Source organism: Aotus nancymaae, unplaced genomic scaffold (assembly GCF_030222135.1).
Source record: "Aotus nancymaae isolate 86718 unplaced genomic scaffold, 86718_ANA_hifiasm-v0.15.2.pri h1tg000062l, whole genome shotgun sequence".
NCBI classification, from domain to species: Eukaryota; Metazoa; Chordata; class Mammalia; order Primates; family Aotidae; genus Aotus; species Aotus nancymaae.
The window spans coordinates 28,456,695-28,483,276 of NW_026988476.1; the positions used below are offsets into that span (position 1 = coordinate 28,456,695).

Here is a 26,582-nt window from a genome sequence, read left to right on the forward strand (position 1 = left end):
CACCACTCCCAGCCAATAATGTCTTTTATAACCTAATCTCCAAAGTGACATGCCATCACTTCTGTCATATCCCATTGATAACACAGACCAATTATGGAACAACTTAAGAGGTGACTTTAAAAAGGTGTGAATACCAGGAGGCAGGGATCATTGAAGGCTGTCTTGGAGGTAATAGTGTCCACCTTTTTACAGTTATTAGGTACCATATTTGACAGTGCATGTAAAGTAGTTAGCAAGTGCTTGGCACATGGTGGTGTTCTCTTTAATAATGCTTGGACTGTGTGAACGTACTGTCTTATATGTACTTAATAGAATCAGAAACCATCAACAGTTGACTGAAGGGACTTTGCCTGTAGAAAACTGATTTCTTCCTCTTGTTTCAAGATTTTCTCCTGGTGATCACAGAATATAACTATGGTCCATAGATGAGAATCAACTATATATGCTAGTGATTGGTATTGCTTTTCATCTTGATTTTTAATAACTTTGCTTACAGAGGCTAATCTGTTCTTACTTTGCCCCTCCCCACCCCTGCTAATTTTCAGGAAATATCCTATTTGCAACCTGTAGTCCTCTATCACTGTCTCCATTCCTAAGGCTCTCAGGTTGGGTTGAGTAACCTAAAGATACAAAATTGGCTTTGAGGAGTTGTCTTGGGAACCTAAAATGTAAGCTATAATTTGAGTGAATTATATATGGACTCGGATATACTACCAATTACAGCTTTTCATTTACTCAAAAAACCTACATTGAATGCCCACCATATACCTAGAACTGTGTAAGTACTACATTTAGCACTCGAGATTCAAAGATGATAGGTATTTGCTCTCAAGAAGTTTACAAAGTAGTGGGGGAGAAATAAATAACAATTATAATATTGTGTGACTAGTACAACACAGACGGCTGTGGGAGTGCAGAGGAGGAACTCAGCTCATTTGTCAGGGCTTAGAAAAGGTTTTCTGCAAGAGCCAATGTGAAATTAAATCTTAAGGGAATTAACCAGATGGTAAATTATGATAAGAATATTCCAGTTTCTTCATTTACTTATTCAGAAGACATTTTTGAGTGCCTGCGATACACTGAGCATGTGCTAGGTGCTAGGAATATGAAACTTGGTAAGGCCCTGTTCACAATGATATTTTTTTTCTCTAGTAGACATAGTAGATAAGAAAACAAAAACATGCAGTAAATACTGTGGTTATTGTCAAGAAGCCCATATAGGATGGAGATACAGGTCAATTGAGGTTGAAGTTGGGATTCAGGAAAAGACTTCATAGATGAGGGAAGTCTTGCTTGAAGTGACTCCCCAAAGATGAATAAATGCTTGCCATGCGGTGAGTGAGGAAGGACCTTTCAGGCAGAATAGGCAATGAGACAAGAAACAAAAGCAAAAAAAAAAAGCAAGGCTTAAATCATAATGTGCTTTTGTCAAAGAATTAGAGCTTAAGATGTAATGAAATTGCAGCAGGGAGCAGAAACCAGGTCATGAAAAGCCCTCGATGATCTATCACGGAGTTTTTTTGTGCACAAAATGGGAAATAATAACAATCTTGCTTTATACTTATTCCCATGAACAATTCAGTCTTAAGTTTCTGTCAATTCTGAATGTTGTGTGATATTCGTCAGTCTGTTGAAAATTGTAATTAAATGAGTGATATGATCATATTTACTTTCATTTAGCAAGATTATCTGAAGTGCAATGTGATGGATAGATTGGAAGAATTAAGACAGGACGCAAGGAGCCTGATTAAACAACCATTAAAGTTGGCCTGGTGAGACATTATTCAGTAGTGAGGATATATAAAAAGGGAGATTTGAGAGAGAATTAAGGAAATGGACAGGAATTCGTTTGAAGGTGAGCAGTACAAAAGAAAGGGAAAGTCTAAGAAATCCATAAGTTTCTCGCTAGAATTACTGGATAGATGGTCATCTCAGTCACTGAGAGACAGAAATGGACAGGAATTCATTTGAATGTGAGCAGTACAAAAGAAGGGGAGAGTCTAAGAAATCCGTAAGTTTCTGGCTAGAATTATTGGATAGATGGTCATCTCAGTCACTGAGAGAGAGAGAGATAATATGGAGGAAGGACAGAATTAGGAAGAAGGAGGTTGAGTGGGGTTTATACATACTGAATTTGTGATTCCTTTGACTTTCATACAAATGAAAAAAATCCATTAGATATACCAGACCAAAAACTCTTGCTGGACTGGCAATTTTAAGCAAATTTAGTCTTCTCTAAAAGTCTGCCATGCTTGCTTTCCACTACAATAAAATTCTAGGAAAGTAAAATTAGGGATTTCTAGTTATGATTAATTAAACTAAATCTGACTTGAATGAAATAATATTTTAAATATCCCTCTTTTAAAGGTCTAACTTGCATTATACAGGCAAGACACCCACACTCAATGAGCCTGCTTGTTAGAAGACACAGCAAATTCAGCATTGTTATGATTGCTGTCATGGAATCCTTTCCTGACCACTTGTCACTGGGTTAAATACCTGTCATATGTACTCTGTATAATTCTCTAATGTGATTTGTAATCTCACGTGAGGGTACAGACTTTATCTTGTTTACTTTCATATCCCTATCATCTAGAGGTTTTTTAGTACACAGAACATAGTAAATATCTGTTAAATCACAGGATGGCATATGATGTGAAAGCTATTACATACTTTGTGAGTGCCCTTCGACCCCACCACTACTTTTTTCCTGTCCCATGTATGCCTTATCCCTAGTAACCCATGTTAAGATTCTGGCGTATAACTTTCCTGTTTTTTACCTCACACATACAATTATATACACACGCACATGCACAATATATATGGTGTGTGTGATTGCTATTATTTTACAACTTGAGATCATATCATGCACACTTGCCTGCATTTTATGTTTTACCCAGTAAATCCTATAGATTATTCCAGGTCAACCAGTATTACTTAGATTTATTCTTTTTAATGATTGCATAAAACTTCATGGTGTAGATTTCCAATACTTTATTTAATTGTTTCTCTGTTGATGGATGTTTATTACCATTTCCCTGCACTGTAAAGAATGCTAAAGTATCCACACACATATATGGTTGTGTTTTATACTCCTCCTTCCTCCAGTGTATGTACTTCTGGGAAGCTCTTCTATACATGAGCAAATGTATCTTTGGTTTAGAAATAGATAATGCCAAGTTGCTTTCTTGAAAGTTTAAACCAATTTATTTTTGTAAGCAATTTATTAGTGTCCTTTCCCTATATCCCTTACTGAAAGTGTGTTGATTAGTTTGTTTTACATGCTTCAGTAGAAATACAAAGATATGTTTCTGACTCCTGATGAATTTATATGTCTTTTCATCCATATGTTTGATGGCCATGTGTATGTGCTCCCATAAAGTTCTTTTCCCATCCGGGAAGTTCTCAATTTTTCTTTTCTTTTTTTTTTTTTAAGTTGTTTCTATGGTTTAGATGTTTTCTACTATCTGTATTGCAAATATCTTTATCCATGTTTATATTTTGTTCATTGACATTGTTGATGATCTTTTTTGCCATATAATTAAAACATTTATAGATTTTTTTTTCTATCTTTTATACTTTCTGTGCTTTCATGGCTTGATTATGTTGCTATACTGTAGAGAAAAGCTAATCATTTTCATCTGTTTATCTGATATCTAGTCACATAACCAAATTCTCTTATTAGTTCTAATAGAGTTCTTTTTTCTCATTAGAGTCTCTTGGGTTTTCTAGGCATATACCATATTATCAGCAAAAGAGGTTTCAATATCTTCTTTTTCAACGTTATATGTAATTCTTTTCTCTTAATTGATTTGCCAAACACAGAAAAATGTTGAACAAGTGACATAAAAATAGAAAAAAGCATATCAACATAAAGAGACAAATATAAAGCCTGGAACATTAGTTACTCTAAATTATAGGTATTATTACCATTATTTAATCTTAGGTTAGATAATTAAATGAGAATTAGGTAATAATTTTGATAACTTGTTTTTACAGATTTAATACTATAATAGTAAATATTAAAACTCAATATGGCCGAACACAGTGGCTCATGCCTGTAATCCCAGTACTTTGGGAGGCCGAGGCTAGCAGATCACTTGAGCACTTCAGGTCAGGAGTTCAAGACCAGCCTGGCCAACATGAGGAAACCCTGTCTCTACTAAAAATACAAAAATTAGATGGGTATGGTGGCACATGCCTGTAGTCTCAGCTCCTCGGGAGGCTGAGGCAGGAGAACCACTTGAACCCGGGAGGCAGAGGTTGCAGTGAGCTGAGATCATGCCACTGCACTCCAACCTGGGCGACATACTGAGTCTCCATCTCAAAAAAAAAAAAAAAGAATTAAAACTCAATGGATGTATTTTGCTTTATGGAAAACCCCATTGAAAACCTAGATTAACATAAAAAATCAATTGGAGTGTAATTATTTGCTACATCTAGAAAATTATCAACAGAATGCCTTTAAATGGAAAATAGCTATGGCATCTTTAAAATATTTTTTCAGGCTGGATGCAGTAGCTCATGTCTATAATCCCAGTACTTTAGGAAGCTGAGGCAGGAAGATCACTTGAGCCCAGGGGTTTCAGACCAGCCTTGGTAACATGGCAAAACCCCGTCTCTACTAAAAATACAAAAAATTATCCAGGTGTGGTAGCGCACACCTGTTGTCCCAGTTAGGAGGCTGAGGTGGAAGAATCACCTGAGCCTTGGAAGTCAAAGATGCAGGGAGCCATGATCATGCCATTGCACTCCAGCCTGGGCAACAGGAGTGAGACTCTGTCTTTAAAAAAATATATAGATATATATTTCATTGTGGCACTGTTTACAATAGCAAAGACCTGTAACCAACCCAAATGCCCGTCAATAATAGACTGGACAAGGAAAATGTGGTACATAGACACCATGGAATACTATGCAGCCATAAAAAATGATGAGTTCGTGTCCTTTGTAGGGACATGGATGAATCTGGAAACCATCATTCTCAGCAAACTGACACAAGAACAGAAAATCAAACACCACATGTTCTAACTCATAGGCGGATGTTGAACAGTGAGAATACATGGTCACAGGGAGGGGAGCATCACAAACTGGGGTCTGTTGAGGGGGCTGGGGAGGGATGGTAGGGAGTGGGGAGATTGAGAAGGGATAACATGGGGAGAAATGCCAGTTATAGGTGATAGAGGGATGGAGTTAGCAAACCACATTGCCATGTATGTACCTATGCAACAGTCCTGCATGATCTGCATATGTATCCCAGAACCTAAAGTACAATTTTAAAAAAAGAAACCAAAAAGAAATATATATATATATATATTTATATATATATATAAACAATTTTGTTTGTATATAACTCTTCAGGTCTATTTCTATGATTATATTTTGAAAGGTTGTCTAGCAAGACTGAAACAGAGAGCAGTGACTTAATTCCTCTGTACTTCTTACTAGCTCTATGATTTTAAACAGTTAGTTAACTTCTTTGAACATTAGTTATGTCAGTGAAAGACAGTTATAATACTATCTAACCTGTCTATCTTACAGAATGATTGTAAAGTTCAAATGTAATAAGATAATGTACTCATATATGAAAGTGGTTGGAGTATATAGTGCAATACAAAGATACAGTGATGTTACTATTAAATACACAGATATCTCTGCTCCTGCCTTCTTTTTAGTGATTTGATTGAGGTGCCATTTATTTATGTATTTATTTATTTAAAGACAGAATGTTACTTTGTCACCCAGATTGGAGTGCAGTGATGCGATCTCAGCTCAGTGCAACTTCCACCTCCAGGGTTCAAGCGATTCTCCTGCCTCAGCCTCCTGAGTAGCTGGGATTATAGGCACATGCCACCACACCCAGCTAATTTTTGTATTTTTAATAGAGGTAGGTTTCACCATGTTGGCCAGGCTCGTCTCGAACTCCTGACCTCGAGCAATCGACCCGCCTCGGCCTCCCAAAGTGCTGGATTACAGGCATGAGCAACTGCAGCTGGCCAGAGGTGCCATTTAGATAAGAAAAAGAAGAGCTTGATCACTTGAAGAAAAAAATCTACAGAATATAGCTAAGCAATGCCAACATTTTTCAGGCAGGAAATTGCCCTTTGCTATAAGATTATGTTTTAATGGCCCAGGTACTGTGGTTCACACCTGTAATCCAGCACTTTAGGAGGCCGAGGCAGGTGGATCACAAGGTCAAGAGATCGAGACCATTCTGAGAAACTTGGTGAAACCCTGTCTCTACTAAAAATACAAAACTTAGCTGGGCATGGTGGCGCGCACCTGTAGTCCCAGCTACTCAGGAGGCTGAGGCAGGAGAATCGCTTGAACCTGGGAGGTGGAGATTGCAGTGAGCCAAGATTGCGCCACTGCCCTCCAGCCTGGCGACAGAGCGAGACTACATCCCCCTCAAAAAAAAAAAAATACATTTTAATAAAAGAAACCCAAGTAGCCAAGCTTTTTGGCCCTAGGCAGGTACTGTTTTGCCCTCTAGACCAAGACTTACGCTAATGAGCCTTAGATATAACTGATGCCCAAACGACGATTCTCCGTGAATTAAGAACTTCCAGGTAAAGTCAGATACAGGCATACACAGTGAACAGCAGCCAGAATACGCACAACTTAAGAGAAATTTGCCCTGAGGAAAATGACTAAGAAGCATTATACCTGGGGTCCTACCTATCTCCGTACATGTTAGGGAAACGTACCCTTTCATGTCATCTTAATTCATTTACCTTATTTAGCTTCTATTATCTCTGCCTATTTAGTCCCACCTATCTTTGAAGACCTAGCTCAAAATCTATATTCTTCTGAAAAAGGGAAATAATATATGATCCTACATATATGAGGTATCTAAAGTAGTCAAATTCATAGCAACAGAAAGCAAAATGGTGGTTACCAGGGATGGGGAAGAGGGGAAAATGGGGAGTTGTTTAATGGGAATTGAATTTCAGTTTTTCATGATGAAAAAGTTCGGTGATCTTTTGCACAATAATATAAATATGCAGAATACTACTAAACTATATACATAAAAATAGTTAAGATGGTAAATTGTGTGTTATATTTTCACCATATTAAAAAGAAATTCTTTTTAAAATATGCATTTTTCTTATTAGCTATCCCTGCCTGAACCAACACCACCCTCTTCCCAAAAATTATTATGTGTACTACTATTTTTTGCTTAGTCATGTACTTCCTTGTAACAACTACTTTTAAACTGTAACTTAGCATTTTTTATATAACAACTTTCTTATATATTTGAGTCTTAATAAGACAATTACAAGAAAATTATTTTTAAGTTAGTATCTGCCTCTGACATTATACCACTTTATTGTGCTACATAAAGTGACATTCAATTGTACCTGCTTTTTTATCTTTATCTTTTCTTTATGTTATTGTGGTAGGAAAACTTCACATGAGTTCTATGCTCTAGAATTCTAAAACCTTTGCCTCTTCCATTACTGAAACTTTATAATCATTGATTAGCAATTCCCGATTTTCCCCTCCCCATTGCCCTTGGCAACCACCATTCTGCTTTCTGCTTCTACAAGTTTATTATTCTAGATATCTCATATACATGGAATCATGTAGTATTTGTCCTGTGACTGGCATTTAACTTAGCATAATGTCCTCCAGGCTCATCCATGTGGTTGATGAAATAAATCCATTGCAGGATTTTTATTTAAGGCTGATTAATATTCTGTTGTATGCATATACCACACTTTCTTTATCCATATGTCTGTTGGTGAATGTTTAGGTTGTTTCCATATCTTGGCTATTGTGAATTTCCACAGGCTGACTATTGCTACAATAAACACAAAGTGTTAATAAAAAAAAATACATTTTAGATAGAAAATATTCTATTGACTCTTAGAGATAGGAAAGGTAAGCAGGAGTATTAAGAGTTTGTACGTGGGAAGAAAGCTGCAGATGGACTGCATGGGTAACTTGTTGATTGGAACCTTTACACAGAATATTCCATGGATTTGTTTGAACATAGGTACGTTTTGCATTCTCTCTGAGTTTTGGTTTTAATTGCAGTGAAGGCTTGGTCCAGGTGTTTTTGTTTGAAGTGCACTGCTTTTTCTAATTCAGCAGGTGAGAAATATTGGTAGTTTTAGTCAAGTACTTGTTCATTTTTGAAGATAAATTTAACAATTTATTTTAACTTTTTGTTTACATTTTGATAACAGGTGGTATTTATGAAGACTCATATGCTAGTCATGGTCCGATGAGTTTGGGAGAATTGGAATTGGAGCCAAATTCTCACCTTGTTCTTCCCACAACACATCTAACAGCAGGAGAAAATGATGTTAATTTACCAGTAGCCGCTGAAGATTTTTATCAGGTACCAAATTAATAGCACATGTATTTTACTTAAAATGAGAATTGATACAATATTGCCTTAGCATGTTTTGGCCCATCAAGAGCCAAGCCTCTGGAGTCAGATAGCTTCAAATCGTGCCTCCTTTATTTCCTAACTCAAGCCTGAATATAAATTTTAGCTCACCCAAGCTATGCCCTTGAATACATTACTTAGCCTCTTTTAAGCCTTAATTCCCTCATCTTTAAATTAAAGAATAAGAGTAATGGCCAGGTGCAGTGACTCACACCTGTAATCCCAGCACTCTGGGAGGCTGAGGCAGCGGATTGCTTGAGTCCAGGCATTTGAGACCAGCCTGGGCAATGTAGCGAAATCCTGTCTCTATAAAAAATACAAAAATTAGTCAGTCTCCTGTAGTCCCAGCTACTTGGCAGGCTGGTGGGCAGATTGCTTGTGCCCAGGAGGCAGAGGTTGTGGTGAGCCCAGATTATGCCACTGCACTCCAACTGGGTGACATAGTGAGACTGGAACACATGATTATGTAGGGTTCAGTATTACCAACCTGTGACCAAGCAATGATCAGGAAAACTAGTTAATAATAAAAAAGTATCTGTTAATAACTTCTGTATAAAAAATTTTTTTGTGGCCATGATTAGGCAAACATTTCTAGAATATGATACCAAAAGTACTATCTATGAAAAATATTTTTTTAAATTGGGCTTATCAAAAATAAGAACTTCTGTTCTTCAAAACATACTGTTAAGAGAATTAAAAGGCAAGTCACTGACTGGGAGAAAATATTTACAAATCACTTTTCTGATCAAAGACTTGTATTCAAAATATATAAAGAGCTCACATAACTCAATATTAAGAAAACAAACAATCCAGTTAAAAAATACACAATAGATTTGGACAAGTACTTTACCCAGAGAAGATATATGAATGGCAAATGAGCACATAAAAAGGTTCTCAACAGAGTTAGTCTTTAGGAAAATGCAAAATAAAACCACAATGACCTACCACTAGACAGCCATTAGAATATCTAAAATCTAAAAGACTGTCATGCCAAGTGTCAGCAAGGATGTAGAGCAACTGAACTCTCATACTTCGCTGATTGGGAATGCAGAATGATCCAACCACTATGGAAAAGAGCTTGGCCATTTCTTTAAAAATATACACCCACCAAATGAACCATGCATTTCACTCCTAGTTTCCCAAGAGAAACTAAAACATATGTTTGCACAAAGACTTGTACATGAATGTTCATGCAACTTTATATTTGTAGTAACCCAAAACTGGAAACAACACAAATGTCCATCAACTGGTGAATGGACAAATTGTGGTGTATCCTGTACAGTGGAATATTTAGCAACCAAAAGCATGAACTATTAATACAAACAGTAACATGGATGGTTCTTACAAAAGTTATGTTGAGTAAAGAAGCCATACCAAAAAAAAAAAAAAACTCATTATTTTACTTATATAAAATTCTAGAAAATGCAAACTCATTTCTAGTAATAGAAAGCATTTCAGTTCTTGTTTGAGGAAGTAGGAGATAGAGGTGGGACGGGCAAGAGGGAGAAGATGAAAGGGTGTGAGAAAACTTTTGAGATTGATGGATGTGTTTATTGTATTGATTGTGGTGATGGTTTCATGGGTTTATACATAGGTCAAAATAGCAAATTGGACATTTTAAATATGTGCAGTTTATAGTCTATTACTTATACCTTAATAAAACTGTTTAAAAATAAAAGAAAGATTGCTTCCTTTTAATTGGTGGCTTGTTTTTAGAATAAAACTATAAAGTGTTACCAGAAAAATGGGCCTCAAAAAATTCCTTTGTTAGATTTCTTTAGCTAGCAGGGATGTATGGTTAGTAATATAATAGCACACACTTATTTATTGTGCTAGATGCTGTTCTAAGTTTTTTATGTATTTTAACTCATTTAATCCTTATAACAGCCTAATGAGGTAGTTGTTATTATTTTCCTTATTTCATGAATCAGGAAATTGAGGTATTGAGGAGTTAAATAACTTGCCTAAGGTCAAAGCTAGAAAATGCCTTAGCCAGATTTGAACACAGGCAGTTCAGCTCCTGTGTTCACAGCTCTTACTCACTGTGAGTAAGTAAGGAAACCAATTGAGAGGTTCAAAGTGTCAGCAGCCAGAGCCAGAGATAGTCCTAGTACCCATCTTAGAAATAAACACCAAGATAATATTTCCTTCAAGGCAGAAACATACATGACTAACAGCTCTAAACTTGAAAGACCAGAGTGAAAGCTAGTTATTATTACTGCAGCTTAAAGCTACTCAGTTTTACCCCTAAATAAAGAGGATGCCTGCCAAAGCTGCAGTGGCCATGTGGACAGATGTTTCAGATTCTTCTCTGGTTGTATTTATTGATAAGGGTACAGAGATTTCTTTTTAAGCTCCTGTTAAAGTGTATCTTTACAGTCAGGAGAAGGGCAAAAATAAATAAAAAGAAGGAAAAAAATGTGTATCTTATAGCTGTTTTCAGGGGCTTATTCATAAGTAAGCTCATAAAACAAAGAAGAAAGAAAAAATCACACACTTTGTGATGTATGATTATGAGATTTGTAAGTACTGTAGATTTCAAATTTGATTATGTTACAGGTAAGGGAGAGAGATGATAGGGCTTATGATGAAGCATATGTTTCTTGAATGGCAAATGGAGAATAATACCTACTCACACTTCTGAGAATTAAATGATGTTACTATATGTAAAAGCTCTTCAAAAATTGCAGTGCATTATGCAGATTTTCATTTTATGCAAAAAATGGTTATATGGAAGAGTTTGCTGCCAAATTAAGTGCTTATGCTGTCTAAATCCATTATATATATATAAAGTAGTTTGATTTATAAGTAGCTCTGAGTTCTCTGATAAAAATAGACAGAATTGACTTGAATATTTGAAATCTGTATATATGATCCAAGTCTTTTTAAATTTTTTTTTGCATGTCTTTTCTTTTGTAATATATACCTCATCACCTATTTATTGGTAGAAGTACTAATAAATAAATGACAATAAAAAGCAACTAGAAAGCAAGCATGTTATTAAAATTTTATATAATAAACACCTGCGTATTTTGGCTTCTTAGATTTTTTTAAGTAACTAAAAAATAATATTACGACCTCATATCTTAAATTATTTAGTATCCACGAAAGCAAAATCAAAATGTTAAACAAGTTGAACACAAACCAGAACAAAGTTACCTACACATTAGAAATAAATGTGATATTGCACCTTCACAGCAACAAGGTAAGACTTGTTTTTTATGTAATAATATAATAGTTTGATACCTGTCTAGATACTGAGCAAATATGAGAATTCTTTACTTTTGTATATATCCTACTGCTCTCTAGGTTTTTGTTTTCTCTCATTTAGTCCATTTAGATGAAGAATCAGTACTGTATTTGACTATAAATTTGTTTGTTCTTTTTACCAGTAAACACTATTTCTAGTGGAGTTTTAAAACTCTTAGCTGGTATCTTTCCTTTAACCTTTTAGCTCTTGTTCAATTGAATACCAAGGTCTTTTTATCTGTATATAAGTCTGTTTAAAATTATAATATGTTAAAGACAGGAATTATGGCTGTTAACATGCTCTGTAAAGCACATTATTTAGTGCATGGTGATGTTGACCAAGTATAACTTAAAAACAATTGACTTTCATGTTACATAGTATGAAATGGATGAACTTAACTGTTCTTTATCAAACTTGTGTGGTTACCTTTAATTCCACAGTCAGCATTCAAGCATTTTGATATTGTCTTTATGTTTCTAACATAAATATGGCTTTGTTTGCCATCTTGCTTCTTAGTCATTACATTTTATATAACCTAAAATCTGAAATTTGGCAGTAGAAACTAAGATCTCTTCTGTTTAAAAACTCTCTGTCCACAATCCTGGAAGAAGTATTAGGACTATTTTGAGAAGTGGAATTTTTCTTTTTTGCTTTTATAACTGTGATCTTTATTTAATTTTCAAATAATATTTAGTTGAGCAAATACATATTATTGGGTATTGGTATAATTGCAAATGTAACTGTGCATTTGGTGTTTTGAGAAGAAACTAAATGAGGAAGTAGTTAAGATAGCAAGATTATGCCACATAGGGTTTAGGTTTTCACTCTTCCATTTGTTTTCTGTTCCCCTCTTGCTCCAACTTTTCAGAACTTTGTCTTGACCTTTTTTTAAAAAAATATCACCATAGTATGTTAATATTAACGTACTATGGGAAATTGCCTAGAAACTCCTTTCATGGTGATTTGAAAATTAATCACGATGGTATATTGATATGGGCAGATAAATGTTTCTAAGATAATTTCAGGACTTCCTTCATGTTCTTCTACTGAGTGCTCATTCATGAACCATCCTTCACAGTCAATGATTGTTTTTTTAAAAATAATCATTTTTGATATTATAAATAAATTTTATTTTCTTGGGAATGTTGTATCTAATGAAATAATTATTTTTCTCAGCTTATAGGAAAATATCTCTGGTAAGATGTTAGCTGGTGTAAGGAAGTTTTATGTGGAAAGGGTTTACAACAGTTGGATTTGGTACATTTGAAATGTTTTGCGTTTAATTTTACATCTAATACAAAAATTAGGAGAGCAGACCTGTACCAGCCTTGACTAAGACAAATAAATGCCAGTGGGCTATAAAGAGAGCATTTAAAATAGAGGCCAAGTCTTTCACTCTGTAATTGATACACATCTTCATACTGAAAATTTCTTGAATGAATATGGTTGCCTTGGCAAATATAGTCAGTTATGACATTTTTCCCATAGATTTTATGGGTTTTATTTTTTTTCTCTGATGAAACTTTGAGACATTGCCAAATGTTACAGAAAATAGAAGTCAGAGTGCCCAAATAATTCCCTGGAGCTCTCAGGACTTTGGGTGACCTTGAAAGAATTCAGTCCTGTCATACACAGAGACCTTGAAGATAATGAAGGAAATTCACCTTACCACAAGGGAATCAAAGCCATGTCTTTTCTAGCAGATAAATGCTTCCAAGAATACTGGAATGCCAATTTTTGGCTATTTCAGGGGGAAGTGTCATGTATTTCACTTTGAAATGTGTAGTAGTTTAATATATGTGTATAAAGAAAGAAGTAGAGCAGCTGTTTAAATGATCATCCATTAAAAAATTAACTCAAGAATGGTAGGACACAGATTCCAACACGGTATTGCTGGGAACTTAGTAAAACACTTGGCTTTTTCTCCCTTGATTATTACTTTCAGATTTTAATATAAAGAGAGGAATTCATTGTTCTGACAAGTGATCTCTTTGGAGTCTTTAAGAGTAAAATCTTTTCATTTGGTATTGAATTTATTGAGTCTATCTTTGACCACATGATACCACATATCTGATTCTATGTACTGATAAGTGTATCTAACAGTTTTATAGTGAAAGCACTCATTAAAAAGGTATTTGGGTCATTTCTATTTTCCCCTCTTTGCTGTGCAAATTAATTTTTACTCATCTTTTGCTATGCAAGTTAATTTTCATCATTACAAATGAGAGGCTAGTTTTAAGTCAATTTATTTGTGATGAGCCCAGGAACAATTAAATTCTATAAAGTAATGTATTAAAATAGTACACTTTAAAGATTATTTTCCTTCTTTTTTCCCTTTAAATTTGAAGACCATCATAATAAATTATCATTACAGAGTCAAACATACTATATGCTACTATCAGTCAATGGGGAAAAAATAAGTCATATGTTTTATGGTAAGATGCTATGAAAGACTAGATTGTCAAATTTGCTTGAAAAATCTCAGCAGTTTTCAGTTTTCTTATTTGTAGATTATACATGTTACTCAGAAAATAAGTATCAAAGTGCTAAAAGTAGTAGGTGTAATTGCTGTTATTTATCAAAATCAGTTTACCTTTTTGTGGGAAATACAGAATCACAAATATTTCTTTCTGGCATTATGTCCCAAATTAAATTTCTAGCCAGTTTAGGACCTTTTATACCTCATATAATGGTGACAGTGACTTTAAATATATGAGCATTAGGAAATTCAAAGCTTATATAGTCTTAGAAGCTGTTTCTGACCACGTATGCAAATAATTTTTCTTCTTTAATAAAATGGTGCTTTTTTTGCCTTTGTATTTGAAATTTAGCTAAATTACAATAGCTATTACAATTGACCTTAGTCATTTCAAAACCATAGTTAAAAGGATTTTAAGTTGACTTTTTAAAAAATCTTAAGGTGTGATAGGGATTTCAAAACCATGTGTATGGATCTCTGATAGGGAAGGGTTGAAGCACAGACTAATAAGTCTGTCAAAAATCTGTGAGTCCAAAAGTGTAATAAGCGTTGTCTGAATATGTGTTTTCCACAAATCCATGCTATTAGTGATTAACAAAAAATAAATTCACTTTGAAATGTTGCTAAATTTGGGAATTTTGTTTCCACCTAGGATGAGGAAATTGGAAAGAATGTCACTTTCACTCTAACTATAATAAAATGTCAGATAAACTACAAAATCATAACATTTCTTGAACTCATCAGAGAGCTTCTGATGCAGAGCAACTAAGTAGCCTAAAGTCCAAGGAAATGCAGACTCCTCCAAAAAGAGATGAGACACAAGCACTGTCTCACTTGTGACAGAGCACAGTCACAGGAAGAAACACCAGGCACCAATCAAGCAGATAAGAAGTATTTGGCTAAACTTTTTAGGTGGGTTGCTAAAGGCCAAGTATAGAACCATTGGTAGTCACATATACAAGTGGAGTTCACACGCACTTCTAGGCTTCTTCTGCACAGCCCTCTAAAGAAAGATTAGGGGGAAAGGCAGAGGTTCTCCTTCATTGGTGCAGGCCTGAATGAAGGGAGTGACTGTCACTGCCAGAAAGACAGGATGCCCCACTTTGACACTTCTCCTGTAAAAACAAAAGCCTTAAGCCACTGAGGAAGGGGCAGCAGATTTGTTATGTCCAGGGTATAGGTGAAAACCTATTGTGGCTGGGGAAAGGGTAAAGAAAAAAAAGAATCCACTCCTGGGGAGAAGAAGAAAATAGTCTTGGTCCCACAATCTTTTATCAGCACTATTAGAAGTTTCTTATTGCGGGGAGAGGGGTTGGAAACAGTCCTGCACAAAACTTGCCAAACGGACAAGGCAGAATTTAAAATGTCAGTTTTCTCCAAATTGATCTTTAGATTCAGTGCAATCTCAAAAAAATTCCAGCAGGTAGTTTTAGGTAGAAGTTGACAAGCTGAATCTAAAACCCAGAAAAAAATGCAGAGGACCTAGAATAGCCAAAATAACTTTTAAAAAGAAAAATAAAGTTGGAAGATTATACTGTATAACTCTAATACTTATTATAAAGCTACAGTAATCAAGACAATGGGTTATTGGCATAAATATCAATGGGATAGAATAGAGAATTCGAAAAAAGTCCACACATTTATGATCAGTTGATAAATTGATTTTTACAAATGGGAAAGGCAATTCAATGGATAAAGGATAATCTTTTCAACAAATGATGTTTGGACAGAGCTCATCTCTATACAAAAAAATGAACCTCAATCTATATTTCACAAACATATACAAAAATGAGCTCAAAAATGGATCATAGATCTAAATGTAAAGTCTAAAACTTCTAGAAGAAAATATAGGAGAAAATCATTGTGACCTTTGGTTGGGCAGACATTTCTAAGATATTGCAGAAACTATTGATAATTGGATTTCATCAAAATAAAAATTTCTGTTCTTCAAAAGACAGTGTTAAGAGAATGAAAATGGACAAACCACAGACTGTAAGAAAATATTTTGCAAATTTGCTTTCTGATGTAGTTATGTCCAGAATATATTTTTAGACCTTACAAAACTCAACAGTAGAAAAACAAACCCAAATTTTAAAATAGATAAAAGATTTGAACAGATACTTCACCAGAAAAAGATATTTAGGTGGCAAATAAGCACATGGAAAATTGTTCAACATTATTAGTAATTGGAAAGATGCAAATTAAAAATTAGATACCACCGAATACCCATTAGGTTGACTAAAATCAAGGAAACTGATACTACCATGTATTGGTGAGGATGTAGATCAGTTCTAATGCTGATACATTGCTGGTGGGAATGCAGAACGTAACATACACCTTGGAAAACCATTTGACAGTTTCTCATAAAATTAAACACAAATTTATCATATGACTCAGCGGAATATTTTCTATGTATTCACTCAAGAGAAATGAAGACTTACTTTCACACAAAACCTGTTCTCAAAAATTTTTTGGCAGTTTCATTTATAATTACCCAAAACTGGAATCAACCAAAATGTCATTCAACAAGTAAATGGATAAACAATCTATGTGGTACATCCATACGGTGAAATAGTTCCCAGCAATGAAAAGACATGAACTACTGATACACACACAGCGGCACAGATGAATCTCAGTTGCATTATATGTAGTAAAAGAAGTTAAATTTAAAAGGCTACATCCTATATGGTTCCATTTATATGACATTTTGGAAAGGGCAAAACTATAGATATGGAGAACAGGTCAGTGGTTACCTCAAAGCAGAGTTTGACAACAAATGACAAGAAGGAACTTTTTTCCATTTGGATGGAAATATTCTATATCTTAATTAGGGTAGTGTCTATACAACTATGAATTTTTAATGGTTAGTCTTACTGGTTATAAATTATACTTCAGTAAAATGATGTACATATTACTGAGTTTGTGACACTTCTTTTGCTTATTATGAATTTTCTTTTCTTTCTTTTTTTTTTTTTTTAAAAGTAGAGACAGGCTTTCACTATGTTGGCCAGGCTGGTCTCAAACTCCTGACCTCGTGACCCACCCACCTCGGCCTCCCAAAGTGCTGGGATTACAGGCATGAGCCACCGCACCTGGCCACTTATTATGAATTTTCTTAATTAGCTTGTACTAAAAGCTTATCATTTTGGAAGGTATAAAAGGTTTTGTTGTTAAAAGGTGTGTAAATATGACACTGTATTACATTTATTTACTCTTACATCTTTTTCTTCTATTAATACTTAGGAGGAGATGGTTTGACATATTTTAGAATACGTTGTGTCTTCAATACAATGTAAATTGGATTTTTAGGTGTTTAAAAACACATTCCATTTAGACTAAAAGTCGGAAACATTTATGTTTTGTAATTAATAGTGACTAATGAGAAACAAAGAAAAAATTTTATGTGCTAATAAATTTACAGTAGAAATACTCTTGTTTAAAATTTTCTTTTTTAGATTTCAGAAAGGGAAGAACTGTCAGCTCAAAAACTTGTGTTTTTTACTGGCACATTCAATATAATGTGTAATCAACCCAGCTCAACTCAATAAACATTAATTGAGGCCCCTCCACACTCTACGCTTCTAAGTCTCAATGCCTTTCTGCATTATCTTCCTTCCACCCAGAGTTTCCTTCTCTTTCCACTTTTATTTGCCTACAAGTTACTTATTCAACATTCAGTTCCATCTTTCTGAGTCCTTACTGAACCTCCAATTGAAAACGTTTTATTCATTTTAACCCACTCTCTTCCCCTAGCTCTTCTCTGCCTTGAACATAGTTATAATCTTAACAATAGTGTTTGACTAGGTACAGTGGCTCACACCTGTAATCCCAGCACTTAGGGAGACCCAGGTGGGTGGATCACTTGAGGTCAGGAGTTTGAGACCAGCCTGGCCAACACGGTGAAACCCTGTCTCTGCTAAAAATACAAAAATTAGCTGGGTGTGGTGGCACATGCCTGTAGTCCCAGCTACTTGGGAGGCTGAGACATGAGAATTGCTTGAGCCTGGGAGGTGGAGGTTGCAGTGAGCTGAGATCACACCAGTGCACTCCAGCTTAGGCAACAGAGTGAGACTGTCTCAAAACAAAAAACAAAAACAAAACAAAAAACAAAAATAGTTTTCATTTACCAGAGGCTTGCTAGGTGTGTTCCTATTATTTCATTTATTCCTCACAATACCATCCTAGGTAGGGAGTTTTGTTTGTTTGTTTTATAGAGACAGAGTCTCACTGTCACACAGGCTGGAGTGCAGGGGTATGATTATAGTTCATTGCATCTTCAACCTCCTGGGATCAAGCAATCCTCCTGCCTTAGTTTCTGAGTAGCTAGGGCAACAGGTGTGTGCCATCATGCCTGCCTCAGGTAGTTTTATTCCTGTTTTACAATAGAGAGTAAGATTCATGAATGTTAACTAATTTTCCCAAAGCACACAATTAAAAAAATGAAGATCTGGAATTCCAGCCCAGATAGACTTGACTGCAAAGCTAATGCTCCTTTCCTTGTGTAATACTATTTATTGAATAAGCATTTAATGAATATTTATTGTGTGACTTAACAGCTTGTTAATGAGCTGCTTTTATCATCTCTATATTCCCCAAACTGATTATGTAATATTCCAAAGAAAGTGATACATGGGATAGTTTTGTGACTTGCTTTTAAAATATGTTATCTGTTTCTTATTTAAGAGAGCTTGTTTCCCAGTGTAACACTGTGGTAATCAGTAAATATTTGTTCATGGAATTGAATTTGATGATTACATCATTTGCTGTTAACCCCAAACAACACTTAATTCTGTTATTTAGTAATAAGATGGAAGAAGGAAGAGAAGAGAAAAATGAGAATATTTCATTACAATCATTTTTCCATTACTGACTCTTTTTTAATGTAGACAGTCTTGCAAACAGCCACGGTGGAATAATCTAAAGTGATTTTTATTTGCTTTTCCAAAAGATTGATTTCTTTTATGGTATTAACATAAATTTTTATTCTTTGAGGACATAATAGTTGAACAGAGGGTAGGGGCAACCAATAATATGCCCAAGGGTGTGGAAAATTAAATCAGCTTAGATATTAGTTCATGGGCAATCTTTTGAACTTTAGATGAGAGAGAAAAATACTGTGGGCATTCATTCACTCTTTTTTAAAAATTGAGATATTAATCACATACTGTAAAATCCTCCCTTTTAAATTCTCATTGGTTTTTTGTATATTCAAAATTTGCTGAATTATCTTCACTTTCTAATTCTAGAAATTTTCTTAGGGTAATTTTCTTCACCCTAAAAAGAAACTCCATATCTATTAGTGATTATTCTCCATTCTGCCCTCCTCAACCCCATCCCTGGCAACCACTAATCTACTTTCCCTATGGATTTCCCTATTCTGGACATTTCATGTAAGTGAAATCATATAAGATGTGCTTTTTCTGTTTGGCTTCTTTCACTTAACATAATGTTTTCTTTTAGTTTTTTTTTTTTTTTTCTTTTCTTGTTGAGACAGAATCTAGCTGTGTCACCCAGGCTGGAGAGCAGTGGCATGATCACAGGTCACCTGCAGCCTCCGACCTCCTGGGCTCAAGCAGTTTTCCCACCTCAGCCTCCTGAGTAGCGGGGACTGCAGGTGTGTGCCACCATACCCAGCTAATTTTGTTTTCATTTTTTTAGAGACATGGTCTTAATCTGTTGTCCAGACTGGTCTCGAACTCCTGGGTTCAAGCAATCTGCCTGCCTCGGCCTCCCAAAGTGCAGGGATTACAAGTGTGAGCCACTACATCTGGCAACATAATGTTTTCAAGGTCCATTTATGTTGTAGCAGATATCATTACTTTATTCCTTTTTATAGCGGAATAATATTCCATTGTGCATTCATTCTTAGTCTTTTTTACCATCCCTTTACATAAAGTAACATAGAAAGTGCTGTGGACCTAGAGAGGGATAAAACAAAGCATCTGCTCTCTAGGGATAAAAAGAAGAAAGGAGGCCATTTTGTGAAGAGATGAAGATTGAGAGGTTGTGGCCGCCTTGCTGAGCTCGAGCAGCAGTCCTCTTCTCCACATAGAACCCAGAAGTAGGAGTCTCAGAATCAAATTTCTTCTCTCTCCCTACTCCTGTAAGATGTTTTTGATCTTCAGCTACATTTTCTGCTTTGTGAGAAACCCTATCATCAAATACAATGGCCAAGAACATTACTGACAAGACAGATCCTCCCTCCATGAACTTCGTTGTGTTCATTGGAAATCTCAACATACTTGTGCTCAAGAAATCTGATGTGGAGGCAATCTTTTTGAAGTATGACAAAATTGTAGGTTGTTCTGTTCATAAGGGCTTTGCCTTCATTCAGTATGTTAATGCAAGAAATGCCCAGGCTGCTGTAGGCAGAGATGTACAGCTCCTCTTTTGACTTGGACCATGTCTTTTAATGGGATTATTATGATAGGATGTGCAGTTACCCAGCACATGTTCCTCCTCCTCCTATTGCTCAGGTTGTAGTGCCCTCAAAATATCAGCATGTATCAGGAAACACCTCACAAAGGAGCAAAAGTGGCTTCAATTCTAAGACTGGACAGAGGGGATCTTCCAAGTCTGGAAAGTTGAAAGGAGATGACCTTTAGGCCGTTAAGAAGGAATTGACCCAGATAAAAGTAAGTGGATTCTCTCTTGGAAAACCTGGGAAAAATGGAAAAGGAATAGGAAACAAGCAGTAGAGATGAAGCATGATAAGTTAGAAGAGGAGAAGAGCAGTAGAGACTAATGTGAAGATGGAGTCTGAGGTAGGTGTATGACTTTGCTGAGGAGGGGGACCTACTGGATGATGATGATGATAATGAAGAAGGGGGATGTCCAGCTGGAGTTGATCAAGGATGATGAAAAAGAGTCAGGAGAAGAAGAGGATGACAGAGACAGTGCCAATGGCAAAGATGACTCTTAAGCACATAGTGGGGTTTAGAAATCTTATCCCATTATTTCTTTACCTAGGCACTTGTCTAAGTTCAGATTTTTCACCAGATCCTCTCCCCTAGTATCTTCAGCACATGCTCCCTGTTCTCCCCATCCTTGTCCTTCCCATGTTCATTAATTTATACTGCCCTGTGCCTACTCCCATTTTCACTTCCTTTGACACTCCTAGTAGTTTTGTTAAGTCTTACCCAGTAATTTTTGCTTTTAATTTTGATACCTCTTTATGACTTAATAATAAAATGGATGTATGGTTTTTATCAACTGTCACCAAAATAATCTCTTGTTATGCAAGGAGTACAGTTCTTTTCATTCACACATAAGTTCAATAGTTGCTTCCTTAACTGCAAAGGCAATATCTCCTTTAGGTGAGTAGCTCCTGGAAGCAGCTTTGAGTTAGAAAGTATTACACTCCCACATTAGTGTGCTGTATGGGGCAGGTCAACACAAATGTAACAATGTATTTTTATGAATGAGAGTTGGCATGTCAAATGCATCCTCTAGAAAAAATAATTAGTGTTATAGTCTTAAGATTTGTTTTCTAAAGTTGATACTGTGCATTATTTTTGTGAACAGCCTGATGTGTGGGACCTTTCTTCCTCAAAATAAATAGGTCCTTATTAAACCGGGGGAGGGAGAAGAAGAAAGGGGTAGTTGAGAAGAATAATTTCTTTAAAACACTGCATCTCAGAAATAATTTGTTAGAATACTATTAAATATGAAAAGACAACTTTCTATAATTATATTGTCAACTTGTCACTTTTTTCTTGTAGTGCTGAATAATAAACACGTGGCAACAAGTGTGTTAGGTCAACTTGCAGATTGTTTTTATGTATATATCTTTCTTACATTTTATGTGAGGATGTTTGGATGAGGGAGCCATAATCCATATGAGAAAAAATATTTCTCTGGCACAATAATGGATTTTAAAACATAGGTGATTATTTTAACTGTTCCTATGTGAAAGGGTTTACACTTTGCTTTAAGAGATAAAATATATATATGCATATCTCTCTATATATAATATCTATATCTATATCATATATGTATAATCAAAGAGACAAATGTACATAACTAAGGATGATCCCTCAGAATGAGCAAAATGCATAAAGGATTGACATGGAAAATCTGTTAAATAAGACATTGAATATTATGCAAGGATTTCTATAACATTTTTACTTGTTGGTACTGAAAGTAATTTCCTTTTCAATGTAGAAGCATTTTAATTGTGGAAATTATTTAATTTCCTTTTTGTGGAATTAATTATACACTGTGAATGGAGAGCTTGGATTTTTCTCATCTTTTAGACATTAAACACATCTCACCAAAATCATACACCAGGATTGTTTTGAAGACTTGCCAACATTCCAAAAACCTCTTCAACCCTTTCATTGTTCTTAGCCAGATTTCCTGAAACTTGACTTTAAAGTTTTTATGATTCTTAAAATAGAAATAAAATTGATATAAAATATAATTTAAACTATTAGATCAATTAGTAGCCTTTTTTATTCAACAGCGATTACAAATAATTTAACCTTATAATCACAAACCTACATTAAGTATCAAATGTAGATTTGATAAAAATCTTCACATTTTGATACTTAAGACTTGGGAGCAAAAGAAGCATCTCCAGTTCAACAGAACCAAAGGTTGTAATTACGATTAGGAGTCACATCTGATCTTACTTCTAGTTGAATATTATTATTATTATTAATAGAGATGGGATCTTTTTATATTGCCTAGGCTGGTCTTGAGCTCTTGGACTCAAGTGATCCTCCCATCTCAGCCTCCCAAAGTGCTGGGATTACAGGCATGAGCCACCACTCTTGGCCTCAGTATTATTTTTATTATACCACAGTGCCCTCCAAATTAACTGCAAGTTGATGTATTACAAATGTTATTCTTTTAATCAACCTAGTAATCATTTACTTAACATTTTTTAGTTATTTTAATTTTATGTAAATTAGGCAGACTGTTCTACTAAACCAATTCTACACTTTTTGTTCATATAATGAAAATAAAAAGAAGCTTATTTCAATTCAGAATACATTACCCTGGAGAGTTTGTATAAATTCAGGTTAGAGCTATAGCTACACAGCCATCCAGTGTCATAAAAAAGCAATTCATCGATGAGTGATCTCTCCATTCAGAAGTGTGCATTCTTATTGTATGGCTATGAGAAACTGTTCTTTTATGATATTTTCATTAAAAGCTTGATTGAAAACTAAAATAAATAAATTAGAACAGAGAAGTAATATAATCTTATTATACATGTAGGATGAACTGCTACTAGATTGTTAGTCTCTGATACAGTATTTCTCAAACTTTAACAAATATAAAATTCTCCTGGAGTACTTATCTATTAATAAAATGCAGATCCTAAACTGAATGTTTGCTTGAGGTGGGGTCTGGGATCATGAACATTAAATTGTACCTCTGGTTATTCGGATGCAGAAGAGGGAGGACTGCCCTTTGAGAAACACTGCTTAAGGACTCCAATTGTTTTTGATGATTCTGTTCTATTTAGAATTAGAAGTACTTTGGAGGCAAATGACATGAGCTCAACTTCTAGCTCATCTATTTACTAGTTGGTGACCCTGGGCAAGATACTTAACCTCTCTGTGCTTTTCTTATCTGTAATATATTATAAATATCTCATTATGGTAATTAAAGACATAAGATACACTTATACTAGAACCTGACATATATTAAGAGCTATTAAAGTGTTAGCTTTACTCACTGCAACCTCCACCTCCTGTGTTCAAGCAATTCTCCTGCCTCAGTCTCCTGAGTAGGTGGGACTACAAGTGCACGTCACCATGCCCAGCTAATTTTTGTATTTTTAGTAGCGATGGGGTTTCAGCATGTTGGCCAGGATGGTTTCAGTCTCTTGACCTTGTGATCCACCTGCTTTGGCCACCCAAAGTGTTGGGATTACAGGCATAAGCCACTGTGCCCCGCCCTGAAAGTGTTAGCTTTTATTAGTATGACTGTTTCTCTCCTTTTTGAATACCCATGTTATAATCAGCTCTCCTTTAACAGATAGGAATTGAACCTATATTTGTCCTAAGCCTTAAAGGATGCTGGTGAGGAAATGCTAAAGATGGTACATGTTCTATCTAGTGTTAGGGAGATAACAAAATTGTTTCTCTTCAGTGAATATATTTAAGATTATATGTATAAGATATATCTTAGGGACCTGGGTAAGATGACTGAATAGGAGAAGCTCTGGTCTGCAGCTCCCAGTGAGATCAACGCAGAAGGTGGGTGATTTCTGCAATTCCAACTGAGGTACCCAGTTCATCTCATTGGGACTGGTTAGACAGTGGGTACAGCCCACACAGGGTGAACAGAAGCAGAGTGGGGTGTCGCTTCACCCAGGAAACCCAAGAGGTTAGGGAACTTCCTCCCACAGCTAAGGAACTGTGCCCTGAGGAATGGTGCATTCCGGCCCAGATACTACGCTTTACCCACGGTCTTCGCAACTCGCAGACCAGGAGATTCCCTTGGGTGCCTACACCAACAGAGCCCTGGGTTTCAAGCACAAAACTTGGTAGCCAGACTGCTTCTCTAGATTCCTCCTCTCTGGGCAGGGCATCTCTAAAAGAAATAAAACTCCCATCTCCCTGGAACAGAGCACCTGGGAGAAGGGGCAGCTGTGGGCACAGCTCCAGCAGACTTAAACATTCCTGCCTGTTGGCTCTGAAGAGAGCAGCGGATCTCCCAGTACAGTGCTTGAGCTCTGCTAAGGGACAGACTGCTTCCTCAAGTGAGTTCCTGATACCAGTGCCTCCTGACGGGGAGACACCTCCCAACAGGATGTGACAGGCACCTCATACAGGAGAACTCTGGCTGGCCTCTGGCAGGTGCCCCTCTGGGAAGAAGTTTCCAGAGGAAGGAACAGGCTGTAATCTTTGCTGTTCTTCAGCCTCTGCAGATGATACCAAGGCAAGCAGGGTCTGGAATGGACCTCCAGCAAACTCCATCAGACCTGAAGCAGAGGGGTTTGACTGTTGGAAGGAAAACTAACAAACAGAAAGGAATCATATTGACATCAACAAAAAGGACATCCATGCAGAAACCCCATCTGAAAGTCCCCAACATCAAAGACCAAAGGTAGATAAATCCATGAAAATGAGGGGAAAAAAAAACAGCTCAAAAAGCCTGAAAATTCCAAAAACCAGAACACCTCTTCTCCTCCAAAGGTTCACAACTCCTTGCCAGCAAGGAAACAAAACTGGATGGAGAATGAGTGACGAATTGTTAAAGTAGGCTTCAGAAGGTGGGTAATAATGCCAGGAGCATGTTCTAACCCAATGCAAGGAAGCTAAGAACCTTGAAAAAAGGTTAGAGGAATTGCTAACTAAAATAACCAATTTAGAGAAGAATATAAATGACCTGATGGAGCTGAAAAACACAGCACGAGAACTTCTTGAAGCATACACAAGTATCAGTAGCCGAATCGATCAAGCAGAAGAAAGGATACCAGAGATTGAAAATCAACTTAATGAAATAAAACATGAAGACAAGATTAGAGAAAAATGAATGAAAAGGAATGAACAAAGCCTCCAAGAAATATGGGTCTATGTGAAAAGACCAAACCTATGTTTGATTGGTGTACCTGAAAGTGACAGGGGAATGGAGGGGTTGGAAAACACTCTTCAGGATATTATCCAGGAGAACTTCCCTAACCTAGTAAGACAGGCCAACATTCAAATTCAGGAAATACAAAGGACACCACAAAGATACTCCTTGAAAAGAGCAACCCCCAGACACATAATCATCAGATTCACCAAGGTTGAAATGAAGAAAAAAATGTTAAGAGTAGCCAGTGAGAAAGGTCAGTTACCCACAAAGGGAAACCCATCAGACTAACAGTGGATCTCTCTGCAGAAACCCTACAAGCCAGAAGAGAGTGGAGGGCTTTCTTAAAGAATTTTCAACCCAGAATTTCATATCCAGCCAAACTAAGCTTCGTAAGTGAAGGACAAATAAAATCCTTTACAGACAAGCAAATGCCAAGAGATTTTGTCACCACTGGGCCTGCCTTACCGGAGCTCCTGAAGAAAGCACTAAACATGGAAAGGAAAAACCGGTACCAGTCACTGCAAAAACTTACCAAATTGTAAAGACCATTGCCACTGTGAAGAAACTGCATCAGGCTGGTCTGAAGGTAGTGAGTTATCTCAATTGACTGTTCACAGTTTCAGATCGAACTCCTTGTTCTACTCTCCCCTCTTCTCACTACTGCACTTGACTAGTCTAAAAAAAGAAAAATAAAAAAGAAACTGCATCAACTAATGGGCAAAATAACTAGCTAGCATCACATACAAATGGAAAAATGTTCCATGCTTGAGGATAGGAAGAATCAATATTGTGAAATATATTACCCAAAGTAATATATAGATACAGTTCTATCCCCATCAAGCTACCATTGACTTTCTTCACAGAATTCAAAAAAAAACTACTTTAAATTTCATATGGAACCAAAAAAGAGTCCATATAGC

The 26,582-nt window shown here is 35.9% G+C and overlaps 1 protein-coding gene across 15 annotated transcripts in view; it reads left to right on the forward strand.

Annotated features, from left to right (window-relative positions):
• The window catches only part of KIAA0586 (KIAA0586 ortholog), a 134,630-nt gene that overhangs the window by 79,209 nt on the left and 28,839 nt on the right, over positions 1-26,582 (forward strand). For 10 of the 15 annotated variants that reach the window (XM_064365918.1, XM_064365920.1, XM_012450958.3 and 7 more), the window contains 2 exons: positions 8,193-8,347; positions 11,498-11,603. In XM_064365918.1, coding sequence (XP_064221988.1) covers positions 8,193-8,347; positions 11,498-11,603 — 261 coding nt within the window. Of the gene's footprint in view, positions 1-8,192; positions 8,348-11,497; positions 11,604-20,080; positions 22,006-26,582 lie in introns of those variants that run through there. The other 5 variants (XM_064365921.1, XM_064365925.1, XM_064365924.1 and 2 more) reach the window with 2 other exon arrangements.